The 26,181-nt window shown below is 47.8% G+C and overlaps 1 protein-coding gene across 1 annotated transcript in view; it reads right to left on the reverse strand.

Annotated features, from left to right (window-relative positions):
- Positions 1 to 1,212: 1,212 nt before the first annotated feature.
- LOC144770384 (uncharacterized) overlaps positions 1,213 to 26,181 on the reverse strand; it is a 56,861-nt gene continuing 31,892 nt past the window's right edge. The window contains exon 2 of the mRNA XM_078654862.1: positions 1,213 to 2,921. Coding sequence (XP_078510988.1) covers positions 1,359 to 2,870 — 1,512 coding nt within the window. The 5' untranslated portion in view covers positions 2,871 to 2,921 and the 3' untranslated portion in view covers positions 1,213 to 1,358. The remainder of the gene's footprint in view (positions 2,922 to 26,181) is intronic.

Raw genomic sequence — 26,181 nt, forward strand, 5'->3', positions numbered from 1 at the left:
TGATCATTGGAGAAAGGGTGCCCCTGTAATGCAAATCTAGCTACACACCTTGGAAGGCTTAGTTCATGTCTGCAGATCAGCATCAAGACATCTATGCACTGCTTTTTAGGAATACGCGTGAAAACAAACTGACTCTTGAAAAACACAATTGTTCAATTTCCCAGTGGTTGCTGCTATATTTTATTTTTCTTACTGCTAAAAATGTAGGACTGGAGGATGAAACTATCTGGGAAAATGAGAGAATGTTTATAAATATTCCTGGGAAAATCTAGATGGTAAGAAGGAGAGCTAAGGACAGGGATGAGAGGGTGGAGAAAAGTTCGGAAACATGTTGGAGGAGCTGCATGAGTAGGAAGAATTGTACATAAATGACAGCAGAGTTCAGAGTGCAGAGCCTGCTGCATCATATTGCCTTTGTTTCCAATTTCCTCCACGTATCCAGGGCTGAAAAGATGTTGCCGACACACTGTGATAACCAGAACCTAAACAATATTTAGTGAGTTATACGTTTGCGCAATACTTTGTTCTGCATTTGCGGCGTGAGATGAAGGTTTTGCAGATTTTTGGGCAGCACACTGGAATCATCCATTGTTCATCAGGAAAGTTTTGATTTAGCAGAGTCGTGAATAATTTAATTACAATAAGTTGTGAGTTAAATTAAAACAGTAGTTCCTGAAAGCTTAGAAAACAGGTTCAGATTCAATCGATCCTTAGACTAAGATACTGAGGACAACAACATTTGTAAATAAGGAGACACCCGACAATGTCCAGGGTACCTCACACCGCCACCATTACATTTTGGGACAGGCAATTCAATTTTCAAAGTTGAGGCCTACCGATACCAGAGGCCAAGTGTGTGTTTACAAAGGTATAACCAACCAGACCAGTAAGCACACCACAAATAGCAATAAAGCCTAGGCAGAAACCTTGAACAACAAACTTTCCAGCCGAAGATGAGCTTTAAATGTAGAGACATGAGGGTTGAGCTGAAGAACAAATAAGGTATGAGGTTCTGGAACGGGTAGCTAGAAGGTTTGCTGGGCTTGGTCTCCCATCAAATTTAGTGCCTATATGATTTGCCGTCATTTCACACACTTCGAAATTCATTTCATCTTTCTCATATGCGACTTTTCTATCTCGGCTGCACATTTTCTTTAAGAACTGAATTGAAAATACCAGTATTTTGCTTGGTGGGGATCGAAGAAGTCTTCAAATAGATCAGGCATTTAAAAGCTTAACCTAGTTGTTATGGAAGTAACTGCCCACCTTTTTCAAAGCCTTCATTAAAAGATGTCCTTAGTTCACGTAATGTCCCATGGCTCCATCAATCAGAAAAACTGCCTATTATAAACTAATGATTAATTTATTGAAGAGGAGGAGTTTGGTGTAGATGTGGATGGGGATTTCTGATTATTGTCACTTAGTGCCTGATCATTGCTCACCTTCTTGTCCTCCTCTTCATCATCTGCTGTCTCTGTAAAGGCCTCCCCCCAGTCACTGAGGTTGTAGCCATCCTGCTGGAAGAGGTTGTCAAAGGTGTGCTTCCGCCTGATGTGCCGGCGCAGAGTGTTGCGTTCAGTGAAAAGCAGGTGGCAGAGCTCACACTGGAATGGCTTCTCACCTGTATGCACTCTTTGGTGCCTGTGAAGCTCACCAGATTCCCGAAAACCTTTCTGACAGATTGGACACAGAAAGGGGCGTTCACCCGTGTGGATGTGCTTGTGCCGCTGCAGGTGAGAGGAGCGCTTAAATGTTTTCCCACATGCTCTACACTCAAATGGCTTGTGTTCAGAATGAGTAATGCTGTGGCGCTCCAGGTCTGACAGGTACAGGAATGTCCTGTAGCATACTAGGCAGTAATGAACCTTCTTAGGGACTGGTGGTTTCTCATCCGCCAGTGCAGCACTTTCAGCTTTTGGCTTATTTTCCCTCTCTCGCTTCATCATGGTGTAGGGAACACCCTGGTCATCAATCAAAAGAAATCGACTCTCTGGTGTGAGCTTTTGATCACTACTGTTCTCCGATTGGCTTGGGAGGGCGTTCTCCTCACTTCCGGGAACTGGAGAGTTAACCTGGGGTGCACAACTATTGAGCTCCGCCTCATGACTACTGGAAGAATGCGAAGCCGATTTGCTATTGTCAGTGGAATGGTTTAGGTTTGGGTTCACTTTAGTGCGATAGGGCCCTCTGAGCTTGCCGCTTGTCGGTGAAGGTGAACCCTGCATAGAGGACATGGTGGGAGCCTTGTCTGGGTCATCTTTCAATGACACAATCGATTCAATGGTGCAGTGGTTGGACACTGGCTTTTGAGTGATCTCCTGGATGGGTTCAGACACTGGATTCTTTATAGTCAATAGAGAATTCAGCATGGGACTAAACACAGCCTTAGGTTTAGTATGAAGGTCTTTCTTTAACTTGCAAAAGTCTGATGTCGGCCCTAATACCGCAGATGACTCTTCATTACGTGTCTTCCAGCCGTGATAGGTTTTAATGTTCTGTTTGCGATAACCTGGAAAACTGTATGCCCTTTGGGAGTCTTCTTGGCAAGAGGTCCACTTGGGTACAAGAGGGTAGCTCGTGTTTCCTAATAATTTCCAGATTGCTTTTTTCTTTGGCTGAAAATCTGGAACTTCTTTGACACCATCCAGTTCGTGGTTGTTGGGAGGTTCCACCTTCACAGCCTGAGCTGGAGCAGAGATAGCCTCATCTCCTCTGGTTAAAAGTTTGGGTGCCATATTGCAATCTGGCGACTCCTCTAACTTACGTTTAGAGCATACAGACGGGATCAGTCTGCCCCATTCCTCGCTATCCCATGAAGGCTCAGTTTTCCAAGGCTGGTGAGGCCCTTTACTTGGTCTGGCTGGTTCCATCTGTGAGCCCTTGTGACTGCAGAATATCCGAATTCATCTACAGGTCCATAACTTAAAATAAAAAGAGAAAGTAATTAGCACATACACCAGAAGAGCACACATTTTAAATTTCATTATAGCTCCTTAAAGTGTCATGGAATAGATTTTCATGCATAGGACAACATTATAACGGATTTCCCTAAGCTATTACGTGGTATACCATTGGAATGCCTGTATTATGCACAGTGCAAACCTAATCTGTTTTTGTGGCAACCAACCAACTGTGGCCATTTTAAACGGACAGCTCTACTAGACAAATCTGTGTTCTTCAATACCTTTCTTCATATTATGTTCCTAAATAAACTAGTGCTGCTGGCACATACCTCCTCTATTCTTAAGGAATTCCCCTAGCATTTATACATTTAAAAAAAATCAAACTACTATTCTATCTCCCAAAAATCAATCCATTTGTGGATTCCATAACATCTCACCAAGCTTCGAAAGCAGCTTTAGCTACTTGGGATCATTCTCTGAAGAAAACAGCGATTCAGATAGAAAATTCCCTCTGCAGCAGCAGTCTGAACATGGCAGAACTTGAACAGGGACATTGCACTCACGTTCTCACTTACTTTCATAAAAGAAATTGAGAGAATCCTCCTCTCAAACTGACTGAAAGCTGATTAACCCTATCCCATTCACCAACAGTGGCAGTGCCATAACAGAAAACAACTCATGTCATCAAGGTTTCCCGGTGTTGTACCCATCACTTTGTTGTCAATTAGATAGCTTTTTGGTTTATATTGTTTTATTTACATTATAATATCTGTGCAGGTAGAAACTCTGCGTATGCATAGATTCCATCAAGCATTTTCGATACTGGTATAGAAGCAAGGTAGGAGTGTTTTTTAGGCATCAACAGGAAGCTAGGTATGATGGGAAAGCCATATATTCAGGCAGTAGATTTATGAATGGGAATGTTCTGAGAGGTTTCTTTATCAAAATTAACAGGATGTGTGATGTGCAATAATACCTAAGAACCTTGCTGTCACCCAAGATCTGAAGCCCTCGTGGTGAACACACGTTAAACTTTGTTAGCAATTCCTGCACACATCAGGCTAATATTGCACAATTTAGAAATTAGCAGCATATTTTCTATATTTTTAAAAGCAATGCAAAAAAGATATTTTTCCACTAGGATTCTAAGGTGAGGAATACCTAGGGGCTACTAAATAGTGGGTCATGGACCTGCAGTTGAATGGACAGACAAAAGAAATTAAGATTGAACATGTCCAACAAGTGGGGGACACACAACCCAGCAACAACCAATGGCGGAGGGACATACTGGAAAAAATATCCTTGTTCTTATGGAAGGAGCTTATTAGAGAATCGAGGAGTGGAGACATCCCTGCGAAACGAAGATAGCAGTACTCCATATCCTCAAAGTTCAACCTAAGGAAAAAAGCCAAATTGTATGGGGAACTACATAATATCAACATTACAACAGTGAAAATTGGTATGGAGGCATGGAAAGTAGATACAGGAAACATGAAGATGACTAACGAGTATTCAGATATGTTCAAGAAAAGGGTTCTTAGTTGTTAAAAAGGTAAACATTCAGAAAAAGGGGAAGATTAAGAGATGTTGATAAGCAACAGAAACACATAAAATACACATATTGTCAGACACAGTATGAGGAGAGATGGAACACGGGGTTGTGCATAGGAATATAATTTCTAGGAGTTCAAGAGGTGCAAGAAAGGTGATAACATATGTAGTGGGGGAGCCAGTATTGACATAAGAATGATAGCGGCAGAACTATGGATATGGTTGCCCCTAGAGGTGCACATGAAGAGTAATAGAAAATGGCTAGCTCGCTGCTTTCTGTGTAGTGGTATTCAGTGGAGAAAGAGCAGGTCAAAGGATACATTTTGAGTGAAAATGTCATGTCACAAGTAACACAACACTGAAAATAGTGTCACAATTCAAGGTTCTCATAGTAAACCATATGGGGATGAATTTTCTGGTCAAATGCCTTGAAAGAAGATACCTAAAGAATGGTCTTCAGATTTTACATACGTGCATTTGAAAGGACTAAATCATGCATTGTGTGGTAGAGGCTCACAGGGTAATCATCATAACAGAAATTTACATTTCTGTGAATGTACATGGTACCCTCATCAGCAAATTGATGTGAACCATAGCATGTTTGACGGAAGACGGTCTTACTGTGCCAGGAACCTGAACCCAGTGAAGGAACCAGAATTAGACAGATCAGGTGATGGACAGTATATTAAAAAACAGAGTATTTATGAAGGCCATATAGAACTTGGAGATCTCAGAAATGAGGAGAGCATACCATTAGGAAGAAAAGTCAATACGTCTTTTTCACAAATCCTTTTCCAAAACTGAGAAGATACATGTCTCATGTGGACTTAATCTGAACCAAAGGAATCCGAATTTCAAAGCATTCTTTTTTGGGGACCTGTCCCCTTCTCAATGCAAGTGAGAGGTAACAGAAGGGGAAGAGTAGGCAACTGCTGAGGGATGAGGTCAATGGGCCAAAGGTGCTCAAAACACTGAGCTTCTACCTCGAGTTGAACTGAAAGCCATGACATTTGCTTCCATACGGGACGTCCTTATTACTGCATACAATTGCAGTCTACAGCAGTCTGACTGCCATAGCATCAGGAATGAAGCACTCTTGTTTATTAATACAAACCAGATTAGACAGGAGTCTGACGATCCAAGTGTTAAGGTAAAAAACAACTGGGGTGACATAACAAGCATTGGCAAAGCCAATAGGTCGCGCCTTTGCAAGAGCTATTGGCTTTGCTAATGTATTTTAGCCACGGTGTACACCAGCGTAGCTGCTGTTTAGCATGGCTAAAAGTCAGTGGCATAGAGGAGAGGATCGTAGTGTTAAGTGGCATACAGTGATGTGTATCGGAGTGGCATAGAATGGAATCGCATACACTGACGTACAGTTGAGTAGAATAGAGTCGACTGCTGAAGAGTGCATTGGCATAGAGTGCTGCAGAATATAGTGGTGTAGAGTGCAGCAGCATAGCAATCAGCGGCCTACAATGCAGTGTTGTATAATGGTGTGGGGCAGATTAGAGTGCTGCATAGTAGAGTGCAGTGGTGGAGAGTGGAGTAGTGTAGAGTAGGTGACATAGAGTGCAGTGGCGTAGAGTACAGGGACATAGATTACAGTGGCATAGAGTAGTGCAGAGTAGAGTATAGTGCAGCAAAGTCCAGTGGCATAGAGTGGAGTGCTGCAGAGTGCAGTGGTACAGAGTGCAGTGTTGCAAACTAGAGTGTCGCAGAGTGCAGTGGTGTCAATTGGCGTAGAGTGCATTGGCATAGAGTGCAGTGGCGTAGAGTGGAGTGGAGTGGTGCAGAGTAGAGTGGCATAGAGTTAAATGGCATAGAGTGCAGTGGTGCACAGTACAGTGGCAGAGAGTGCAGTGGCGTAGAGTGGTGCAGAGAGGAGTGGTGTAAAGTGCAGTGGCGTAGAGAGGCGTGATGCAGATTGCAAGAGTGCAGTGATGCAAAGCAAAGTGGCGTAGAGTACATTTGCATACAGTGTAGTAAAGTAGAGTAGAGTGGCGTATAGTGCAGAGATGTAGAGTGGCATTGAGTGCAGTGGCGTAAAGCAGAGTGAAGTAGAGAGCAGTGGCATAGAGTTCAGTGGTGTAGAGTAGAGTGTAGCTGCTTAGAGTGCAGTGGTTTGACGTAGAGTGCAGTGGCATGGAGTGGAGACAGTGAAGTACAGTGGCGTAGAGTAGTGGCGCAGAGTAGTAGCATAGAGTAAATTGTTTCAGAGTATAGTGATGTAGCGTAGAGTGGAGTGGTGCAGGGTAGAGTGCAGTGGCACGGAGTAGAGTGGTTTAGAGTGTAATGGCGTAGAGTGTAATGGCGTAGAATAAAGTGGTGTAGAGTGCAGTGGCATAGAATGCAGTGTTGCAGCACAGATTAGAGTGGCGTACAGTGTATTGGCGTAGAATGCAGAGGCATAGAGAGGTACAGAATAGAGTCAATCAATCATTCAATCAATCATAGTACTTATAGAGCGCACTACTTACCCGTGACGGTCTCAAGGCGCTGTGGGGGGTGTGGGGGGGGGTGCTGCTACTGCTCGAAGAGCAAGGTCTTGAGGAGTCTTCTGAAGATGAGCAGGTCCTGGGTCAGTCGTAGGTGGGTGGGGAGGGTGTTCCAGCTCTTGGCGGCGAGGAAGGAGAAGGAACTGCCGCCGGAGGTTGTATGTTGGATGCAGGATGCAGGGGACAGCGGCGAAAGCGAGGCTGGAGGAGCAGAGCTGTCGGGTGGGGGTGTAGAAGCGGAGTCGGCTGTTGAGGTAGGCTGGTCTGGTGTTGTGGAGTGCTTTGTGTGCGTGGGTGAGAAGCTTGAAGGTGATCCTCTTTTCGACGGGGAGCCAGTGTAGGTTTTTCAGGTGGGGGGTGATGTGGCTGTGGCGAGGGACATTGAGGATCAGTCGGGCGGATGCGTTCTGAATGCGTGGCAATCGTCGTAAGTGTTTGGCCGGGATACCTGCATAGAGTGCGTTGCCGTAGTCCAGCCTGCTGCTGACGAGGGCCTGGGTTACCGTTTTTCTTGTTTCGGTGGGGATCCACTTGTAGATTCTGCGGTACATGCGGAGGGCGTTGTAGGAGGAGGAGGAGACGCCGTTGACCTGCTTCGACATGGAGAGGGATGAGTCGAGGATGATTCCCTGGTTGTGTGCGTGGTCGGTGGGCGTCGGTGCTGTTCCCAGCGCGGTTGGTCACCAGGAGTTGTCCTAGGCTGAGGGGGTGGCTACGAGGATGAGGACCTCCGTTTCGTCTGAGTTCAGCTTCAGTCGGCTGTTCTTCATCCATTCGGCGGCGGCCTTCATTCCCTCGTGGAGGTTTGGTTTTGGCGGTGTCATCGGAGTATGATATGATGTTGAGATTGTGCTGGCGGGCGAGGGGGGCCATGTAGACGTTGAACAGTGTCGGGCTGAGGGATGAGCCCTGGGGAACACCGCAGATGATGTCCGTGGCTTTGGAGCGGAAGGGGGGTAGGCGGAAGCTCTGGGTTCTGCCGGAGAGGAAGGAGGTGGTCGAGTCCAGGGCCTTTGCTTGGATTCCGGCTTCTTGGAGGCGTACCAAATAAGTGGAGAAGAGCCATGAATGTGGCCAGCACAGAAGAACAATATAGAGTTTGATTAAAAAAGGTAAACATACACTTTTGCGAAGGTTTACGATTTTTTCCTATACAAAAAGATATTTTTGAGCATCATCTTTACGACTGCAACGTCTCTGTACTCATGGCAGAGACTCCACACATAAATTGATTGGCCAATGTAAGTGTAAGTTTACCTTTGTGAATCGGGCCCATAGGGTCTATTATGTGACCCTTTTGATGCATATACACACTAACAAACTGAAAGAAAACACAGGATTCAATTGTTCTAAAGGTTTTGATTCCACAGTGAGTGTGAAATAACCTTCATTATGTTTGAAGTCAATAACTGTAGTCATATTAATGGAGCAAATGAGTGCGTTGGAAGTACCAAGATGTGACAGGAATTAGGAGGCAGTAAACAACCAGAAATGCAAGTGTGCCTATGGGCGAAACAGAGCAATGAACCATGAGAATCTCAGGATAGAGACTGCTAAATAGGGTCAGCTGAGCTCTTCTATAAAGATTAATGAACCCACTGCTTCATCCACTAGTAAGATTACACAAAAGGATGTTATACCCTTCATGGGCAGAAAACATTGCAGGGATGTGGAATTCCTATAGCCCGATGCCCAGGACATATTGTTTGGGGTCAAGGGCAACACGTTTTAATGAGTATTTTGTCCTTGGAACAAGTAGGCCTAACCCCTTACAGCACAAACTCTTTGGCTGCCAGTTTACAGTAACATATTATGGATCAGGGAAGAGCAATGTCTGCAGTTAAGGTACTATTTGTGTCCATGTGTTAATGCTGTTCAAACTTGTATTTATGGTTCATGTATGCAAAGTCTTTATTATTATGGTGAGTGCTCTAAGTAAATGTTGTAAGCTTGGACTATACTACTAACAGTGGTTCAAGTATAAAAATGTGTACACACATTTTCATGCTTTAGCAATATGAGGCTATGCTCCCAGAATGCTCTCTGATTAGATGCAAATATTGGCAGAGGCTTGAAAGCAAGCTTGAGGAGTCTTTGCTTTCAAAATGAAATGTTCACAAAAAAATGCAAGTAGGAAAAAAAAATCTGGCTAAACTACTGTAAAATTTTAAGCACCATTTCTTTGCAACATCATTTAGTAAAATGTGTTTACGTATGCTAGCATATCCCAAAGATATTCATATTAGAAAATCAGTGTAACCATTTTCAATAAGATTGTGGGAGGCATAAAAATAAATATGCATAGGCAAAGCGAGCAGGTCTGAAATTGATGGTCAGCGTTTTGGTTTTGACAATGTCTGACTTGGTTTGGCATGGTTTTGTAAAACCAAATTGGTATGGGAGCTGGCCAGCCCTCACCATTATAATAAACATTGGCAAAAGCACAAATAGTTTTTGGCCTCAAAAAGCATACATTGGCACAGTAGTTCCCAGAACTGAACAAAACTACTTTGCGTGCCGGTATGCACCTTGGGAAAGAGCAGAATGTTGTCACTCACAGTGAAGCCAGCTGATAGAAAGAGAGAGACGGAATTTTAATAAACGCAAAAGGCCATGGTTAACGCCAGACCGGATTAGGGGCCCAATTATTAAAGAAAGTCTAAAAAGTTCACCCATGGTATATGTCCTTGTATTAGGTGCAGATGTACAACTTTTGTGAATTCACAAAAAGTTACAGAAGTAGGCCAAGAAATAGTACTCCTTAAAATATTTGTGACCTGCAGTTTAGCATGTGCAAATATGCATGTGAAGATTTGCTCATGCGAAAATCTGAGTGTTTGCAAGTTCACTTTCCCTCCAACCACTTTTTTCCCAACCCTAGAAGTTCCACATCTGCCATGGTCAGGAGTTAAGTTCCAACCTTTCTAAGTATGGGAAAAGATTAGAGAAGAGTTGGTGAAAATCCTTAAAACGTTCAAGTTAGTAGGTTTTCACAGACTTAAAAAGGGCATTCCAACCCTGGAACTATTGCTTACCACTACAATAATAATAGGGGAGCATCAGAACAAGCCGAGCCGCCGCGCTCTGAATGCATTGTAATCTTTAAACAGCCTTACCACTGGCTCCTAGGTATAGAGCATTGCATGGACTAAAGTTTTCCTGGCAGCTACGTGGAGCACATCCAGGATTTTCCAAAGGCATTTCATTATTCCAAAGCACTTTCCGGCCACCAACCTAGTATGGTGGTCAAACGAGAGCTTGGAATCAAGCCACATCCCCAGGTTCTTGACCTGGTTACTGGGGGTGGGAATGAGTCCCAGAGTCTGCGGCCACCACCTCGATGACCATATTGAAGGAGCCTTCCCCACAATCAGGACTTCCGTTTTGCTGCCATTCAACTTCAAACAGTTACTAGACATCCATCCTGCCAGCTCCAGTAGGCAGGAGGAGAAGTTAATGGCTGCCTCTGTATGGGATTGAGATAGGGACACTATTAGTTGCGTGTCATCGGCAGATGACACAACACTAAAGCCGTATTTCATAATGATGTCTGCTATAGGGGCCACATAAAGAGTAAAAAGAGTAGGGCTGAGTACTGAGCCCCGAGGAACCCCTTGAGCAAACCTGATGCTCTTGGAGTAATACGGTTGTTGGGACAATTGAAAACTTCTGTCCTGCAGAAAGGATTTTAACCACTTCCAGGCCAGATTTCCAGCCCTCCTTCCTTAAGGCGTTGTAGGAGTATTGGATGGGCGACGGTATCAAGAGCGGCACCAAGGTCGAACAGGACCAGTGCCACCATCTGCCCATCATTTACTTGCCTACGTATGGTTTCTGTAGACAGAAGTAGTGCTGACTCTGAAGAGTACATGGCTCGGAAACCCGATTGCGTAGGATGGAGTAAACCGTGCTGGTTAATCTGTATTGTCAGTTGAGTATTCACCACTTTTTCCGCTATTTTAGCGAAATATGGCAAAAGTGAGACCGGGCGTAGGTTCTCCAGCTGACTCGCACTTACACCTGGCTTTTTTTATAGGGATAACCACCGCTTCTTTCCACCTTTGTGGGACCACCCCTGAATCAAAGGAGAGTTTAGGAGATATCTGATATAGGCGACTAGAACCTCCATACTCTCTCTCAGATTTTTAGGGGTGGCAGGGTCCTTTGGGAGGCCGGATTTAATACTCAAGGCCGTGTTTTATAGATCCTCGCAGGTGGGCAGGTTAAATGTGGAGAGGCAGAGAGCTTCCTCCATGATGCACACTCCAGGCCGCTCCGTTCCCCCCTTGCGAGCCTCCTCAGGGAATGTGGAATAAATCCTTTCCACCTTTTCTGAAAAGAAGTCTGCTATCCTGTGGCAGGACTCCACTGAGTCACCGCTAGCAGCTGTGGTTCTGGCCAATGTAGATAGATCCTTAAAAATCACAAATAGCTCCCTAGGGGAGTTTTCGGCTTGCTCTATTTTTGAGTTTTAATACGCGGCCCGAGTTTTCCTCATGAGCGAGTGATAACCTTTAGGTCCAGTTTTATATTCGGCCCTCCTGCGCTCTGAGAAGTCTCCTCTCCAACTTCTTTCCAATCCCTTACATGAGGACTTAGCCACCTTAAGTTCTTCGTTAAACCAGGGCGCAGATTTTGACTGTCTCCTCGGTGTACTCATGGCCCATGGGGCAGCACTATCTAGCGCTTCAGTTATCCTTTCATCTAACGCTTCACATGCGGAATCAGCATCACTTCCACCCTGGAGGACTGCCATGCTGGGGGGCATGGTTGAAATCGCCTGCTGTGAACCCAGGCCATTTCCTCTGTATTCTCCTTGTTCTTGCCTTTTTCAGGGGTGAAGCGTTAGGAATCCTAGTGCTAAAAGGGATCATATAATGGTCTGTCCATGGGACTGCGTAAGGTTTTTCAACCGTTAATTCCCCCAGTTGGCAAAAATTGGATCTAATAAATGGCCATGTCTAGAGGTCGGGAGGGCAGATTTCAGATTCAGTTGTAGTGCTGCCAGCTCCTGACAAAGCTCTTGCGCTGTGGTATTATCCCTATCATCAAAGTGTAGGTTCATGTCACCTAGCACCAGTACTTTGGAATACCGCAGTGCAGGTTGAATTACTTGTTCTCTAAGGCTAGATGCATACTGTGCAATGTGGCCCGGTGGTCTGTATATTAAAAAAACTTTTTATGGGGGCAAGGCTTAGATAGCGATGTGGTAGGACGTGTCTCTCAGGAGCTCCCGGCGTCCACCACCCTCATAAGCAATTTTCAGCGCACCCCGGGGCGATCGCTACTCACTCAGAGGTAGCTGCAGTCCTGTGGTGCCCGGGGAGCCTTGAGTGCCCTTTCCTCGAGGTCTGTGGTCGCAGCGGTGCCCGGCGGCGAGGAGACAAAGATGACCCTCGGGCGGGAGACGCCATTTTGCATCATCCGTTCGGAGCCCAAGCCGGCACTCTATTGCCTCCGGAGGGGTCGCTGGCCCCGGGAACGTGCTCCCTTGCTGGTGTCTGTGGGCTGAGGCATACCGGCGGCGGGCTTCACTGCGGAGCTCACTGCATCTGGCCCCCAGGCTTTTGCACTCCTTCTAGCCGGAGCGGCCGGGAGCAGCCATTTTGTGTCCCTAGCGAGGGGACTCGGCCGTAGGCTGCCGGCCCCTGAGGCGGCCCTGGAGCCCTGAGGCGCGGGCCCTCCCCCCCCCCCCCCGCGAGCTGCAACGGAGGACCAGGCGAGAAGTGTGGCCCGATGGTGGTGGTGACGGCGCCCCCTGCTGGGCGGTGTGCCCCTGTGGTGGCGGGACGGCGGTGGCGGGAAGGCTGCAGTCGGGGCCTGGAAGACGCTCCCTACTGTCGGCGTGGCCCGCCTGGCGGGCGGATCGATCCTGCACATACCTGGTGAGGTGAGGAGTGGGGGTGGAGGTGGGGGCCCGCGCTGTTGCCTGTGATGGGAAGCTTCTGGCGCCTGTGACACTGTGAGCCCCCGTATAGCGCGGCTACTGCTTGTTGGCCGGTGGTGAGCTGCGGGCTTTAGAGGTGCGCCCCCCCCCCCCCCGACGAGGCGTTTGACGGCGGAGCTACGCCTGCTGCTGTTGGGCCCTGGGAGAGGGCCTTGGTGCTGGTGGGGACCCACTGCGAGAGGACATATAGCGGTGCCTTGGACTGAGGACCCCGGGCAGGTGACGGCACCTGGTGTATCTGGGGCTCCCTCTTCCCCCCCTGTGATTGTACTGCGGACCCCCCCCTGGCCTGGGGACCCTGCCGCCTGACCCGTGGTGCTGGACAGACTCTACCTGTGATCGGACCACCGCCTTGCGTGCCTCGGAGGGGTGACCCTGGCATTGAGTCTTTGCTGCGGGTTCTCTTGGTGACTTGTGCTTGGGTTACCTGGGGTCCTGTTTTGTAGTGCTCTGGGGGGGCTGACGAGAGGACAGTATCCCGCGATCTGTTTGTCACCTACGACAGCTCCGACCCCGGCTCTTGAGGAACTGGTGGGCCGGCGGGGTCCAGCCAACACTGGCCATGATGCGCTCCAAAGGGAGCAAGGCTGAACCGACAGTGCCCGCCAGGGACAACTCAGTGGTGGCAATGTGGGGCAAAACAGGGGCCACGGCACCGGCGGTGGAGGCGCCGCGGACCTCGGGAGACACGGCTCCGGTAACGCAGGCATTTATGACATCCTTCATGTCGGAACTGAAAATGGAGATCGGCTCCCTTCGCTCGGAGGTCCACACTTGTGTGCGGGAGCTGCGCCAGGAGGTCACGGACCTGGGAGATCGCGTAGACGGCTTGGAGAAGACAGTTGATGCCCGCACTGAGGATCAGGAGCTCCTGTGGCAACGCCTGGCAACGCTGGAGGAACAGCACATAGAGCTGCAGGTCAGACAAGAAGACCTGGAGAATAGGAGCCGCCGGAACAACCTCCGTATTCGCGGCGTACCACTTGGAGAAGAAGGGAAAGATGTTCTGACTTTTGTTGCGCAGCTCCTCCATGAGGTGTGGGGTGACAGCGATGCCTCACCACCAACCCTGGATCGCGCCCACCGGGTCTCCGGGGTGCCCAGGGCTTCTCCCAGATATCCTGACGAGGGTCCACTTCTTCACGGAGAAGGAGGCCATCCTACGGGCCGCGCGAAGCAAACCAGACCTTACCTTCAGGGGTCACAAAATCCAAATTTCTCAAGACCTAGTGCCTAACACCCTCCAGCGGCGGAGAGCGTTCAGACGGGTGACTGAAAAACTGCGGGACCAGGGTATTGCTTACCAATGGGGCCATCCCTTTGCCCTTATCTTCCAGTGGGAGTCAAAACGGAGAGTTATGCGGAAATTCGCGGAGGCGGCGCAGCTTCTGCAGCTCCCGACATCACCACCGGCGAGTCCGGTGCGCCCTCAAAGGCAGGAGCGTATTCCCGCTAAACCATCCTGGACCACGGTCCAACGCCACCGCCGATCGCCCCGACTGGATGAGCAATTTGCCTCCCAGACCAAGCAGGACATTATCGCCCACATCAAGTCCCTGGAGGGAGAGCGAGAGGAGGCTGCTTCTCATTCGCCAACCCCGTGACCTTGCAGGAATCTGTTCAGGTTGGCTCATGATCTACTTGCTCGGGGGGTGAGCGCTCTCCCCCCTTCCCTCGGGGCACCACTGAGGACGGCTGCCCTACCTGATTCTGCACCCTGGCTCCTATCTCTAGGGTGGGCGACGCTGGGGCTCCTACTCACGACGACCCCGGGACAGGCTACACCCCTATCCCCTGGTGATCGCTGAGGGAGTGACATCCCTGGGCATTTCCGAACCCCCGGGTGTAGGATGCCCGTTGGCGGGATCGACTGGACTTGGTCCTGTTGGCCACTGTTGGATCATTTATTTCCCCTTTGTTTTTCTCTTCCTTCTGGCCTTCCTTACCTTCCTTCCTTCCTCCTTTCTTCTTTACTTGTGGGTGGCGGTGTGGCGATGGCGCCTGGCTTGAGTTGCGCTGGTGTGGGGTGTGGATGCTGATGAGCGGCTGCGGGGGGGGGGGGATGGAGGGGCGCAGGCGACTCCCCTTAGAACTTCAATATGACTGCCCCCTTGCCTAGTCCCCTAAAGGTCCTGACGCTTAACGTTAAGGGCCTCAACTCCCCCATTAAGAGGAGGCAGACCTGGCGATACCTCCTGCAGCAGAACCCTGACATCATATTTCTCCAGGAGACCCATCTTCTGCAGGCAGACATTGGGCGCATGGCGCACCCCAGATACCCCCTCCAATTTTGGGCTGCAGCAAGCACTAAGACAGCAGGCGTGGTGATTCTGTGTAGACAGGGCATCAGGCGGGGGGACACAAAGCCCTTCAGGAGTGACGACGGGCGCTTTCTCAAGGTGAGTGTGGGCGTTGGCCGACACACCTTCACCTTATGCAATGTGTATGCACCCAACCAGCTGCAGGATCCGTAACTGCGCATGCTTTTTAACACACACGCGGGGAGATCCCTCCCTGATTCTGGGGGGAGATTTTAACATAGTCTGGGACCCGGATGCAGACCGTAGCGATACCCCGGCCTACAGCTCTGGGGCTATGTCCTCGGCGCTGCGTACCCAGATCACGGACCTGGGACTCTACGATGCATGGCGCTACTGCTCCCCAGGGTTGACTGATTATTCTTTTTACTCCCATGCCCACCGCTCGTACTCCCATATCGACTATTTGTTTATTTCTCATGCCCTGCTGATGGATGTCCTGGGCTCCTCCATCTCTGCCATCTCGCTATCGGACCATGCGCACGTTGAATTGCTGCTGCAGGATCCGGCCATTCACCCCGCTCCAGAGGCGCGCTGGCGTCTACCGCCGAGTGTCCTGACGGATGCAGCCAATGTAGATAGCATCAGGGTGGCCATAGACTCTTACTTCGCTAGCAACGACCTACCGGAGACGCCCTTCCCTGTCGTATGGGACGCCTTCAAGGCGACCATTCGGGGGCATATCACCACTCTCTCGATTGCACGGGCTCGCGCGGTCTGGGCCCTCGTGGATACGCTAGAGAGAGATATAAAACAAGAGGAGCAGCGGGATCATAATAGCACCTCCGCAGTGTCTAGACGGCGGTTGGCCAATCTCAGAGGACAGCTGCGACTCTTGCGCACTAACAAGGCGGAGTCTTCCCTGTTGGCCCTGAAGCAGAAATAATTTGAGGGTGGTGACAAGGTAGGCAGCTTATTGGCAAGGCGATTGAGGGCGCGGGCGGCCAAGGCCCACATTGCGAGTGTTCAGCTCCCTGACGGGATGCATGCCGTCTCAGAGAAAGGTAAATTCGAGGCGTTCCACGCCTACTACACCGCGCTCTATGAGGAGGTGATACCGGACCCAGGAGCTATGGCGGAGGTCCTGCAAGCCTATACGGGGACGCCGCTCCACCCGTGCCATGCGACGGCCTTGGAAACTCCGATCGTCCAGGAGGAGATAGCAGACTCCATACGGAGTCTTCCCCTAGGGAAGACTCCAGGACCGGATGGTCTGCCTTTATCTTTTTACCGTATGTTCCAGGCACAGCTCGGACCTCACCTCATAATATTGTTTAACTCATTTACCGATGCGGCGGGCCCGTCTCGAGACATGGGAATGGCGGAGATAGCACTGATTCTAAAACCCGGCAAGGATCCGACACAGTGCGCCTCGTACCGCCCCATAGCCTTGCTGAACACTGATTTTAAGATCTACACCAAGCTCCTGGCGAGACGTTTGGACCCCCACATGCCGGGTCTTGTGGGCCCAGATCAGGTTGGCTTCATCCGCAATCGGCAGGGGGCAGACAACGTCCGCAAAGTAGCTCACCTGGTGGGGAAGGCGCGTCACTGGAAAATTCCGGCCTGTCTCCTCTCGCTGGACGCGGAGAAGGCCTTTGACCGGGTGGGCTGGCCCTTCTTGCGGGCGGTCCTAGGCAAGATAGGATTGGGACCGGACATGATCACTAGGATCATGGCGCCATACTTTGCTCCGCAGGTCCGGATTCGGATTCATGGACAGCTCTCGGCGCCGTTCCCCATCCGCAGGGGCACCAGCAAGGGATGCCCCCTGTCGCCCTTGCCCTTCGCCCTCGTGGTGGAGCCGCTGGCGGCAATGATCCCTCGGGCACCTGGCATCCACGTGGGGGGCTGTGAGAACAAGGTGGCGCTGTTTGCTGACGATCTTCTCCTCACTCTCACCCGCCCTGACGAGTCTCTGCCGGCACTCCATTCAGGGCTGACCCTTTTCGAGCAGGCCTCGGGCCTTAAGATTAACCACGGCAAGTCCTGGGCCCTCAAGATAACCGTTCCTGAGGCGGACGTCCCTCGCCTCAAACAGCTGGCGCCATACCAGTGAGCCGCCCAGAGCATCCGTTACCTCGGATTGCAGATAACCCCTTCCCTGGACACATGGTCGCAAGTCAACTGGCGGGAGTGCCGACGATCGGTCCTGGAGGAACTACGGCAGTGGAAGCCCCTGGTGCTGACATGGCTGGGCAGGCTCAATGCCGTAAAAATGTCAATCCTCCCTAAAATCCTTTACATATTTCAGTGCCTCCCCACGCCCATCCCGCTTAGCAACATCTGCGATCTCCAGCATGCCCTCACAGCCTTCATCTGGGTCGGTAAGAGGCCTCGATTCTCCCAGAAATTGTTAATGACACCGCGGGATAGGGGGGGGACTGGCTTGCCCTGATCTACTGGATTACTACTGGGCCTCGCACCTCAGCTTCGTGGTGGAGTGGGGAGTGACGGAGAGTGAGAGTGAGAAGCATCACATGGACCGGGCTGTGACAGGGCGTACCATCTGGGACCTATCCTAGCATCAGCGGGTGGCACGCTCTAAGAGCGCCTACTTGGCGGTCCCCACGAAGACAGTGCTCGACATCTGGGACGCGGTAGCGGTGCGCAGAGGCCTGACGACCTTTCCTTCGCTGCACACCCCGATCGAAGGGAACCCGTCTTTTCCGCCAGCGCATCGAACGCGGGCCTTCGCCAAGTGGACGCAAGGGGACTGCAGGGTGGTTACGGACCTATTTGAGGGGGGCAAACTAAAATCCTTCACCCAATGTAGAGAGGAGTTCCGTGTTACAGTGACGGCGCAACTACAGTATACCCAGCTACGACATTGGGTGACGGCAGATACAGTGTACCAGGCGGCTACGCGCGCCTTCACCCCTTTTGAGCGGCTGGCCAGCCATCCCATCGAATCCAAAGGACTGGTGTCTCGTATTTATCAGATCCTGCAACACCCGCAGACGCCGCCTTCCCATCCCTATCAAGACAGATGGCAGGCATTGTCAGACACGGACATTATCCCTGCGCAATGGCATAGGCTCTGGCGGGACATCCCCAAAACATATCGTAGCATCCCACAGCGGGAAAATGCCTATAAATTAATGACGAAAAACCAAAGGTGGTGATGGACGGAGCGTTGAAAATACAAACACTCACCCCCAGTCAACTGATCTGGGTTTAATCCATCATCCTTCTTTAGCTCACTCCGCCACTCCAGTTCAGACATGGCCATATGCAAATCAGTCTGAGTGTTTGATTTGCTCAAACGCTCCGTCCATTATCCCCTTTTGTATCGCTTTGTTCGCATTAAGTGTGGCAGGGTATGCTCAGACGTGAGTCCCTTGCTCACTAGGCCACTGGATTCAAGATAGCCTGGCTGATGAGGATTATGAATCCGAAACCGGTCCCAGGATGCTTGTTTCCGGTCCAGGGAAGACATGGCTTGGCAGTTCGGGCTGGAATGTTCCCATGAGGCACAGGGTCAGACTGATTTGCATATAGCCATGTCTGAACTGGGGTGGCCGACTGAGCTAAAGAATGGTGATGGATTAAACCCAGATCAGTTGACTGGGGGTGAGCGTTTGATTTGCTCAAACGCTGCGTCCATCATCCCCTTTTGTATCGCTTTATAAATTAATGACTCAATGGTATTATACTCCTCAGCGCCTGCAACAGATGTTTCCTGCCTCCTCACCACTGTGCTGGCGGTGTCGATCTGCAACGGGGGATCTCATTCATATCTGGTGGGAGTGCCAGGCACTAACTCTCTACTGGAAGGAGGTCCTTAGCCACATCAGGGGGGTGCTGGGGTTCCCTCTGCCTGAACTCGCTACCACCATCCTGCTGGGTGTTAAACCTGCTGCTCTAAAGGCCCTTACCAGGAGATATTGGATCCTGGCGCTCCAAATGCTGGGTGCTGCCAAACAGCTCATAGCCTTATACTGGAAGAAGCCCGAAGCCCCTCCAATAGCAGCTTGGTTTGTGCGCCTCTGGCATGTCCTTACGATGGAGCTCTTCACAGCCCGCCTGCAGGCACGCGACACCCGCTTCCAAGCTGTGTGGCAGCCCCTAGTCAAATATCTTTGCGCAGTTGAACGGGAGCGCTACGTGCCTGTCAAACTAAGGGCGCTACGATTGTTTGAGGATGCTCTTGCCCCCCCTGATCCGAGCAGATTGCTACCATGACTGCCCCCCTAAGCTGCGCCTCACCACTGCCGTCAATAGGCTGGAACATCGAGTCCTCCTCTCTCCGCGCACTGTCTCTACTCTTGCTCTCCTTTCACTCCTCGTTTCCCTGCCTATCCTTCTCTGGCTGTTCTTCTTCTTGCTATCACTGTCTGCCATTCGGGCCCTGATGCCCTGTTGCAATGGTTGTTCCATACGGGCCTGTTGCCCGTCTATAACATAGCGCCCTGGCTCCTACCACTCCACAGGTCTACCTAATGTTGTGCTCTGCCATTAGATCGCGGACGGCCCCTCTGGGGTTGTAGGCGCAACACTGTGTATAACTCTCTGCCCCCCTGGAATTTAATGCCATCTGATATGCTCTTCTTTTACGCGGCCGGCCCTGAATAGGGTTGTAGGCTTATCGCTGTGTATCTGATTCTCCTGTGGAGTATGACCCTTTCTCCTTGCTGAAAATAAAAACAGATTTGAAACAAAAAAACTTTTATGACATAACACACATCGACCGTTATAGTGAAGCAGCCTGCCTCACTGACTTCAATTGTCACCGGTTCTAATGAGCATTGTACCAACAGCGTCTGAATAATAGCTATCCCTTCCCCCCTGTTCATTATTCAATCAAGTCTAGCGATCCCATAATTCAACGGGAGAGTTTCAAGAATTTCTGGTGCAGAGTCTTCGTTCAGCCAGGTTTCCGTCAACAACATGATATCTGGTTTATTATCAGCCAGATAATCGTGATGCTCGTATTTGTGCTTATTGAGGGATCTACAATTTATCAGTATCATTTTAAGATCCTTATCCTCCTTGTGCTTGTTAGTTTGTCTCAGATTGCCCGCCATCGTATAGGGACAGTGGCTGCATTGATGCTTACTGAAACTACTACCTTGAGCCCCAGTATGTAGATCTGAGGAAATGTGGCAACATAAGGGAATGGCTAATACTCAAACCTTATTATGGTGTGAACCTGTCATAATCAGAGAGGCTATATCAAAGATCTTATGTAATGAGATTGCTGCCATAATTTGTGGCCGCATTACATGGTACAAAAGGGACAAGTGGATTTTGTTACAGGACAAGTAGATTTGTGAAGCAACCTGCCCCATGCACAAGTAGATATTTTATTAAAATCTACACCTCTGTTCAGCCATGGTTCAAGAGCTCATGCAACCATGTCTCAGTACTAAACCACAACTTTAGAATATTAACAGGCGGAAGGCTTCTTACCGGGGGAGAGAGTACATTGAGTGAGGCACAAGACAAAACACGTGTTGCCGGGAGACTTAAGCTGGGAGTGGGTGAAGACCTCGGAAGATGATGAGAGGGTAACAATGGAAGACAAGCCTCCAAAGGAGGGGTAAACCAGATCCATTTTCAAGGATGCCCAACTTTTTCAAAGAGCTAACTACTAAATTCGGCATAGTGGTGGCACAAGAATGTAAATCAATAAGATGACTGGCAGAATGCATGTGCAATTCTGCATCAATAACCTCTAGCGTCGAAGGGCATGGCAGGCACAACTGTTTGTAAGTATGGACTGGCTTCTCAGTACATTGTAACTTAGCATGTATTAGTTGCAATACGGTCACAAGAAACCCCAAAGGTATCAGCCAAGAATGGAACAACGAACTCAGAAAATCCGCACCAGATGGAGCAGCTGCGAATCTAAACCGATTAATCAATTCACTTTACAATACAATGTAAGAGTTCATCAAGTAAACAAGTTTAGAGAAGGTCCAAATTCATCAGGAATAACAACACAGTTTTAGTCTGCATATACCTGATTTTTAGCAGTGTGATGTATTTATTTTCCTGGGGACATGCCTCGTAGCAACAACTGCATTCCATACGTCACTCAAAGCAAAACTCAATAGGGCAATTTCATATCTCAATTGTATGAATCTTTCTCCTGCTGCCCAACTCCATCTGTAGCCTGCCCAATTCAGCACACTGAGGTTTAGATGAAATTCCTTCTCCAGACCCACCAATAGCATATTCAATCACCAAAGTAACAGATAAAAGGCTCAGCTTCACAGAAGGTCTGATCCCAATCAATAATATGTATGCCTCTGGAATGTATCCAGCTGAGATCAGGCAGAATATATGTCACAACACTCAACTGGCATAGGAATATCAGGTAAACGAAATATGACTTAACATATGAACTTTTCAGACCACTTTCTCTTTGTGCAGCAAATTTGGTGTTGATAAATACTGTGGTTAAATTGATAGGTATTATTGTTTAAACATTAAAAATACAGTATCTCTGAACATTAATATAACAGTTAGAGAGCGGTTCCGCAGGAAATCAAAAAAGCCTATCCTTTTATAACGCCTTGTAGCTGGACTCCTTTAGAGCAGTACGTCCAAAGAAAAGGTCGAAATATTAAATATTCACAGCAAAAAAGATGTAGGAATCATAGGAGCAAAATACTCCTTTTCAGTAGTACAGTCGTTATTTTAGGAGTAGTCGTGGGAACACTGGTGTTAATAGTCACACCATCAATGCTTTATATAGCTTGAGAAGCAGCAAGTACGCAGCACTTGTTCTACTAGTAGTCAGAGGATGTATGTACTGCGTAAAATAAAGCAGTTCATACTATAACATATAAGTATGTTAAAAATCACAGAGGAGTCAATGATCAAACAGGGGAGTGAAAACAAAGGTCGTGTTCCTGTATAAGTTCACAAATCACAAAAGGGATGTCTTGCAATATCCTTTTTATGAATGTTCAAGGGTATTTGTTCAAGAGTATTTGATTCCCAATAAAACTTGGTGGAAGAGCCACTCTATTTTGACAGCAGAGTAAGTGTGGCATCTGTACTGTTGCAAAACAAAACTCTAATATGCATCTTGTAACTTAGTTCAGGCAGATTCTAGGCATCATGTCACCTTCAAAGCCAATTGGGGAATTAGAATGTATGGTAACAGGCTGCCAGATTTGTGATCTTCTCCAGCATGGTAATAAACATCCCGCCAACAATGTGACTTTACTAGTCAATGACGTAATTTCCTGAGGGAAAAGATAGGACATCAAAAAGCTGCTCTTCCTTCCAGGTGTTTAAGTCATAAGCTTTTCAAATTGTTTGTAAGCTATGACAAATGCATTTTGGCATCCCAACTCAAGTGTAATAAATAATTAGAGTGCAGTGATGGAATTAGCCCTTTCCGCGGGGGTCATCCCTAGACTTTTTGCCTTCACCCCTCCATTTTGTTTCGCCTGAATTTATTTTGTTGTCCTTACGACTCAGTGCACTTTACCACTGAAAACCAGTGCTAATGCGCTTGTGCTCTCTCTCTAAAACATGGTAATGTTGGCTTGTACCAAATTGGCATATTTAATTTACTTGTAAGTCCATAGTAAGACACTACATGTGCAAAGGGCATAACATTTTAATGCTACTAGTTGGCCTGCATACCATTAAGATTAATAGGCTTCATTTGCTTACCGGTTGCCAAGATGCAATTCGCTCGCTCACCCGATTCGAGAATCCGTTTCAGATCTCCGAGAGATTGACTAATGCAACATACTACCATTTGAGTCAAATCGTTGGCTCTGCCTTCAAACCGTTCCCTGAGGAAGATTTCCCAGGATCTTAAGGTCAAAATTTAAAAGGTCCTTATTTTGGTTGATACTACATTAATTGAGGGATTAGGATACCTATTATTGAAGTTACTTTTCACCACAACTACAGGCAGTTTTTTGTTTCTCGGTCATGATGATGTTTTAATATAAACAAATAACCTGAATGGGTTGAAACGTCTAAAATAATTAGAGGTGCTCCTTACCTCCGTCAAGCTGATTATACATCTAAGTAAAACAGTCCTGTGTGGCCCTGTGATATGTTATTATCTGCATCACTTCAGAATATATGATTGATGTATTAAAACTCCTCTTTTGGAGTCACATATATTTTTTTCCAACTATTGATGTGCCATTCTGCACAGTTGATTTGTCAATCCCTAATGATATATGGGACTAAATGATGTTTTGTAAAAGGAATAGCGCTTCCCCACAGAACCGATTGTTGTACATACCTCTAGTGGGCCTGAAGCACTGATTGGGCCAACCACTTAAGTAGTCCTTTAAACATGTCTCATGCTTGCCATTGCAGCATGTGTGTGTGCCGTGCTATTAAATAAACTTTTTGCCAGGCCCAAACCTTTCCTTTTAATACATGCAAGTCACCCCTAGGGTAGGCCCTGGACCCCCTAGAAGGCAGGTTGCAATAGATTTAAAAAGTACTTTTAAGTTTTACATGTCCTGGTAGTGAAAAACTCTTGCATTAGTTTTTCACTACTGCAAGATCTATCTCTGCCATAGGTTAACTCAGAGTTGTCTTATTACATTTCATGAGTGTAATTTCCAAATGGGATGAGGTCAACAGTTCATGTTTGCTGTTTCTGGAATCACAATTTAAATGTCTACCTTATGGTGCAGTTGGATTTTAAATTGCAATACTGAAAAAGCCAATTTTATAAAGTTGCCTTTTTTTTTTTAACTTACCTATTTGGTGCCTGCTGCCTGTCTCTGGGTAACATGATTTGGTGTAGCTGACAGTAGGGATGTGTGTATTCCTCCTAGATACTCACACACAATGGGGAGCCTAGGTGTGACTGGATGGCCATCACTAGCAGGATGGGGGAGGAGCTGGGCCCAGCTTCACTTACACTAGAACAGATTGTGTCATGTCCCCACACAAATGGCTGAATACTCTCTGTAGTTAGTCTGGAACCAGGGTCAGGAAGGCAGAGTATCTGCGCACGTCAAAGGCATGCCTCTGGAAACTTTTCCCCACTTCAAAGGCACAACTGTGTATAAATATTGGACCTCAGACCCAAAGTCTTGAGTACACTTCTGAACCTGTGACTAATTTGCCCAGAAGAAAGACAACTGTGCTGCTACAAGAACTGCCACTCTGCTAAACTGCTGTTCTAAAGGAACAGCTAGCCTGCTGTACTGACCTGCTGCTTGTGGTCCTCTTTCCTGGGGAAGAGGAACTTTATCTGCAACTTCATCCTGAACCCAGGACCCCAGAGTTACTCCAAGGACTAGTCTGCTGGCCTCCTGATCTGAGCCTCAGGGACATAAAAGGCTTCCCAAACAGCTCATGGACCTGGATGCAGCGGGTTCCTGAACTCTTAGTGGTGCCCCTCAGGTCCTGGATCCTGGATGTAGCGAACGAGTTTTTAAATCAAGCTTTTGGGCTCTTCACGACAAGGAATGGGTGCGATCGCACTGAGATCACGACGCTTTCACTGAAAATCAGCATGAGCCGCCACCACCCCGTCTCTTCTCACAGCAGCATAGACAGCCCACAAGAGACCACCAACACTAAGCTCCATGTTGACCGGCCGCCTGCGACCCTCTCCTTGGTCCCTGCGGGCCCTCTCCAACACGAAAGGGACTCTTGGCACAAAACTTGAGAAGGTGAAACTTCAGTTGGACTAATCTGGGACAGTATCCAACCTGCACTCCATCGATTTTGGCCTGAACCTTTGAATCTGAACTGGTCCAGCGTGACCAGATAGCCACAGTTGGTGCTTTGCGCTTCTAGGTGCTATTTTTCACTTTATTCTTTAGAAATTCATTAATCCGGTTCTACCGATTGGATTTTTCTCGTTTTGGTGTTTTATTTATTAAATTCAGCTTTATTTCTCTAACTTGGTGTAGGATCCTTTTTGTGTGGTATTTTCACTGTTTTACTGTTTGAAGTATTGCACAATTACTTTACAATTTGCCTCAAAGTTAAGCCTGACTACTCGGTGCCAAGCTACCTGGGGGTTGAGTACAGGTTTATTTGGGGTTTTCTTGTGCCTTACCCTGACAAGGACTGTCGTTGCTGCTTAACAAAAGCTCACACCCCAGTCAACCAGTTACCCAATTTCTAACAAGATCATTTTCTTGCTATAGGAGAAAAATTATATCACAAATAAATTCACAATAAGAGAATTACAGAAAGACTTTCATGTAGGGATTGCAGTCTTCAATGTCTTACTCATGGAATGAATTACAGACTTCCGCCTGTGGTAGGTGAGGTTCACAGTTTTCTAATACAGAAAGACAAATGTTTCTTTAATTGTATTTGTTAATAGTGACATCAACAATACTATCCCAAGGTAGTATGATCACAAGTAGTACAAGTAGTGGTGTATGTATGTCTTTGCATGTCTTGACCATTACTTGATTTATGAAGAGATGCTCTAATTGCCAGCCAGTTCACCAATAAAAAATCCCAGATGTCATTATGTTTAGGATAGGACATTTTATCATAATTTCAGTTGGGGTGAGAGCTATGCTATTTAACTCCATGACTGTACGGAGACGGATGTTAGGCCTGGGAAATGTGGGTCTTTCTAATTAATCTCAAACAAATGGTGGAAGCAAATCAGCTTGCATGACTATCATGAAGTTTTTAAAAAACAGAGTAACCGCTACCATTTGCAAACCCTACATCACTTTCCCACTGATATAATCTGACTTGCCTTACTACTATTTTTCATGATCTTTATTCTCTTGACTATTTATTGGTTATTGTATTGTTGTGCAACAAATTAAGGAGCACACTCAATGATCAGTCACAATCACATACATCTGTCAGTGTTTGTGGCTAAAAACCAGAAAAACAGTAAGAGGTCACTGCGCTACAAAACGAAGATCTTATTCTCCAGCATTAAACGATAAACATAACTTTAAAACCTATACTCGACTCTCTACCCTAAATCCTTGGGTCCGCACTCATGACTTTTCTTTTTGAAAAGCAAAATTTTGGAGCAT

Source organism: Lissotriton helveticus, chromosome 7 (assembly GCF_964261635.1).
Source record: "Lissotriton helveticus chromosome 7, aLisHel1.1, whole genome shotgun sequence".
Taxonomy (NCBI): Eukaryota; Metazoa; Chordata; class Amphibia; order Caudata; family Salamandridae; genus Lissotriton; species Lissotriton helveticus.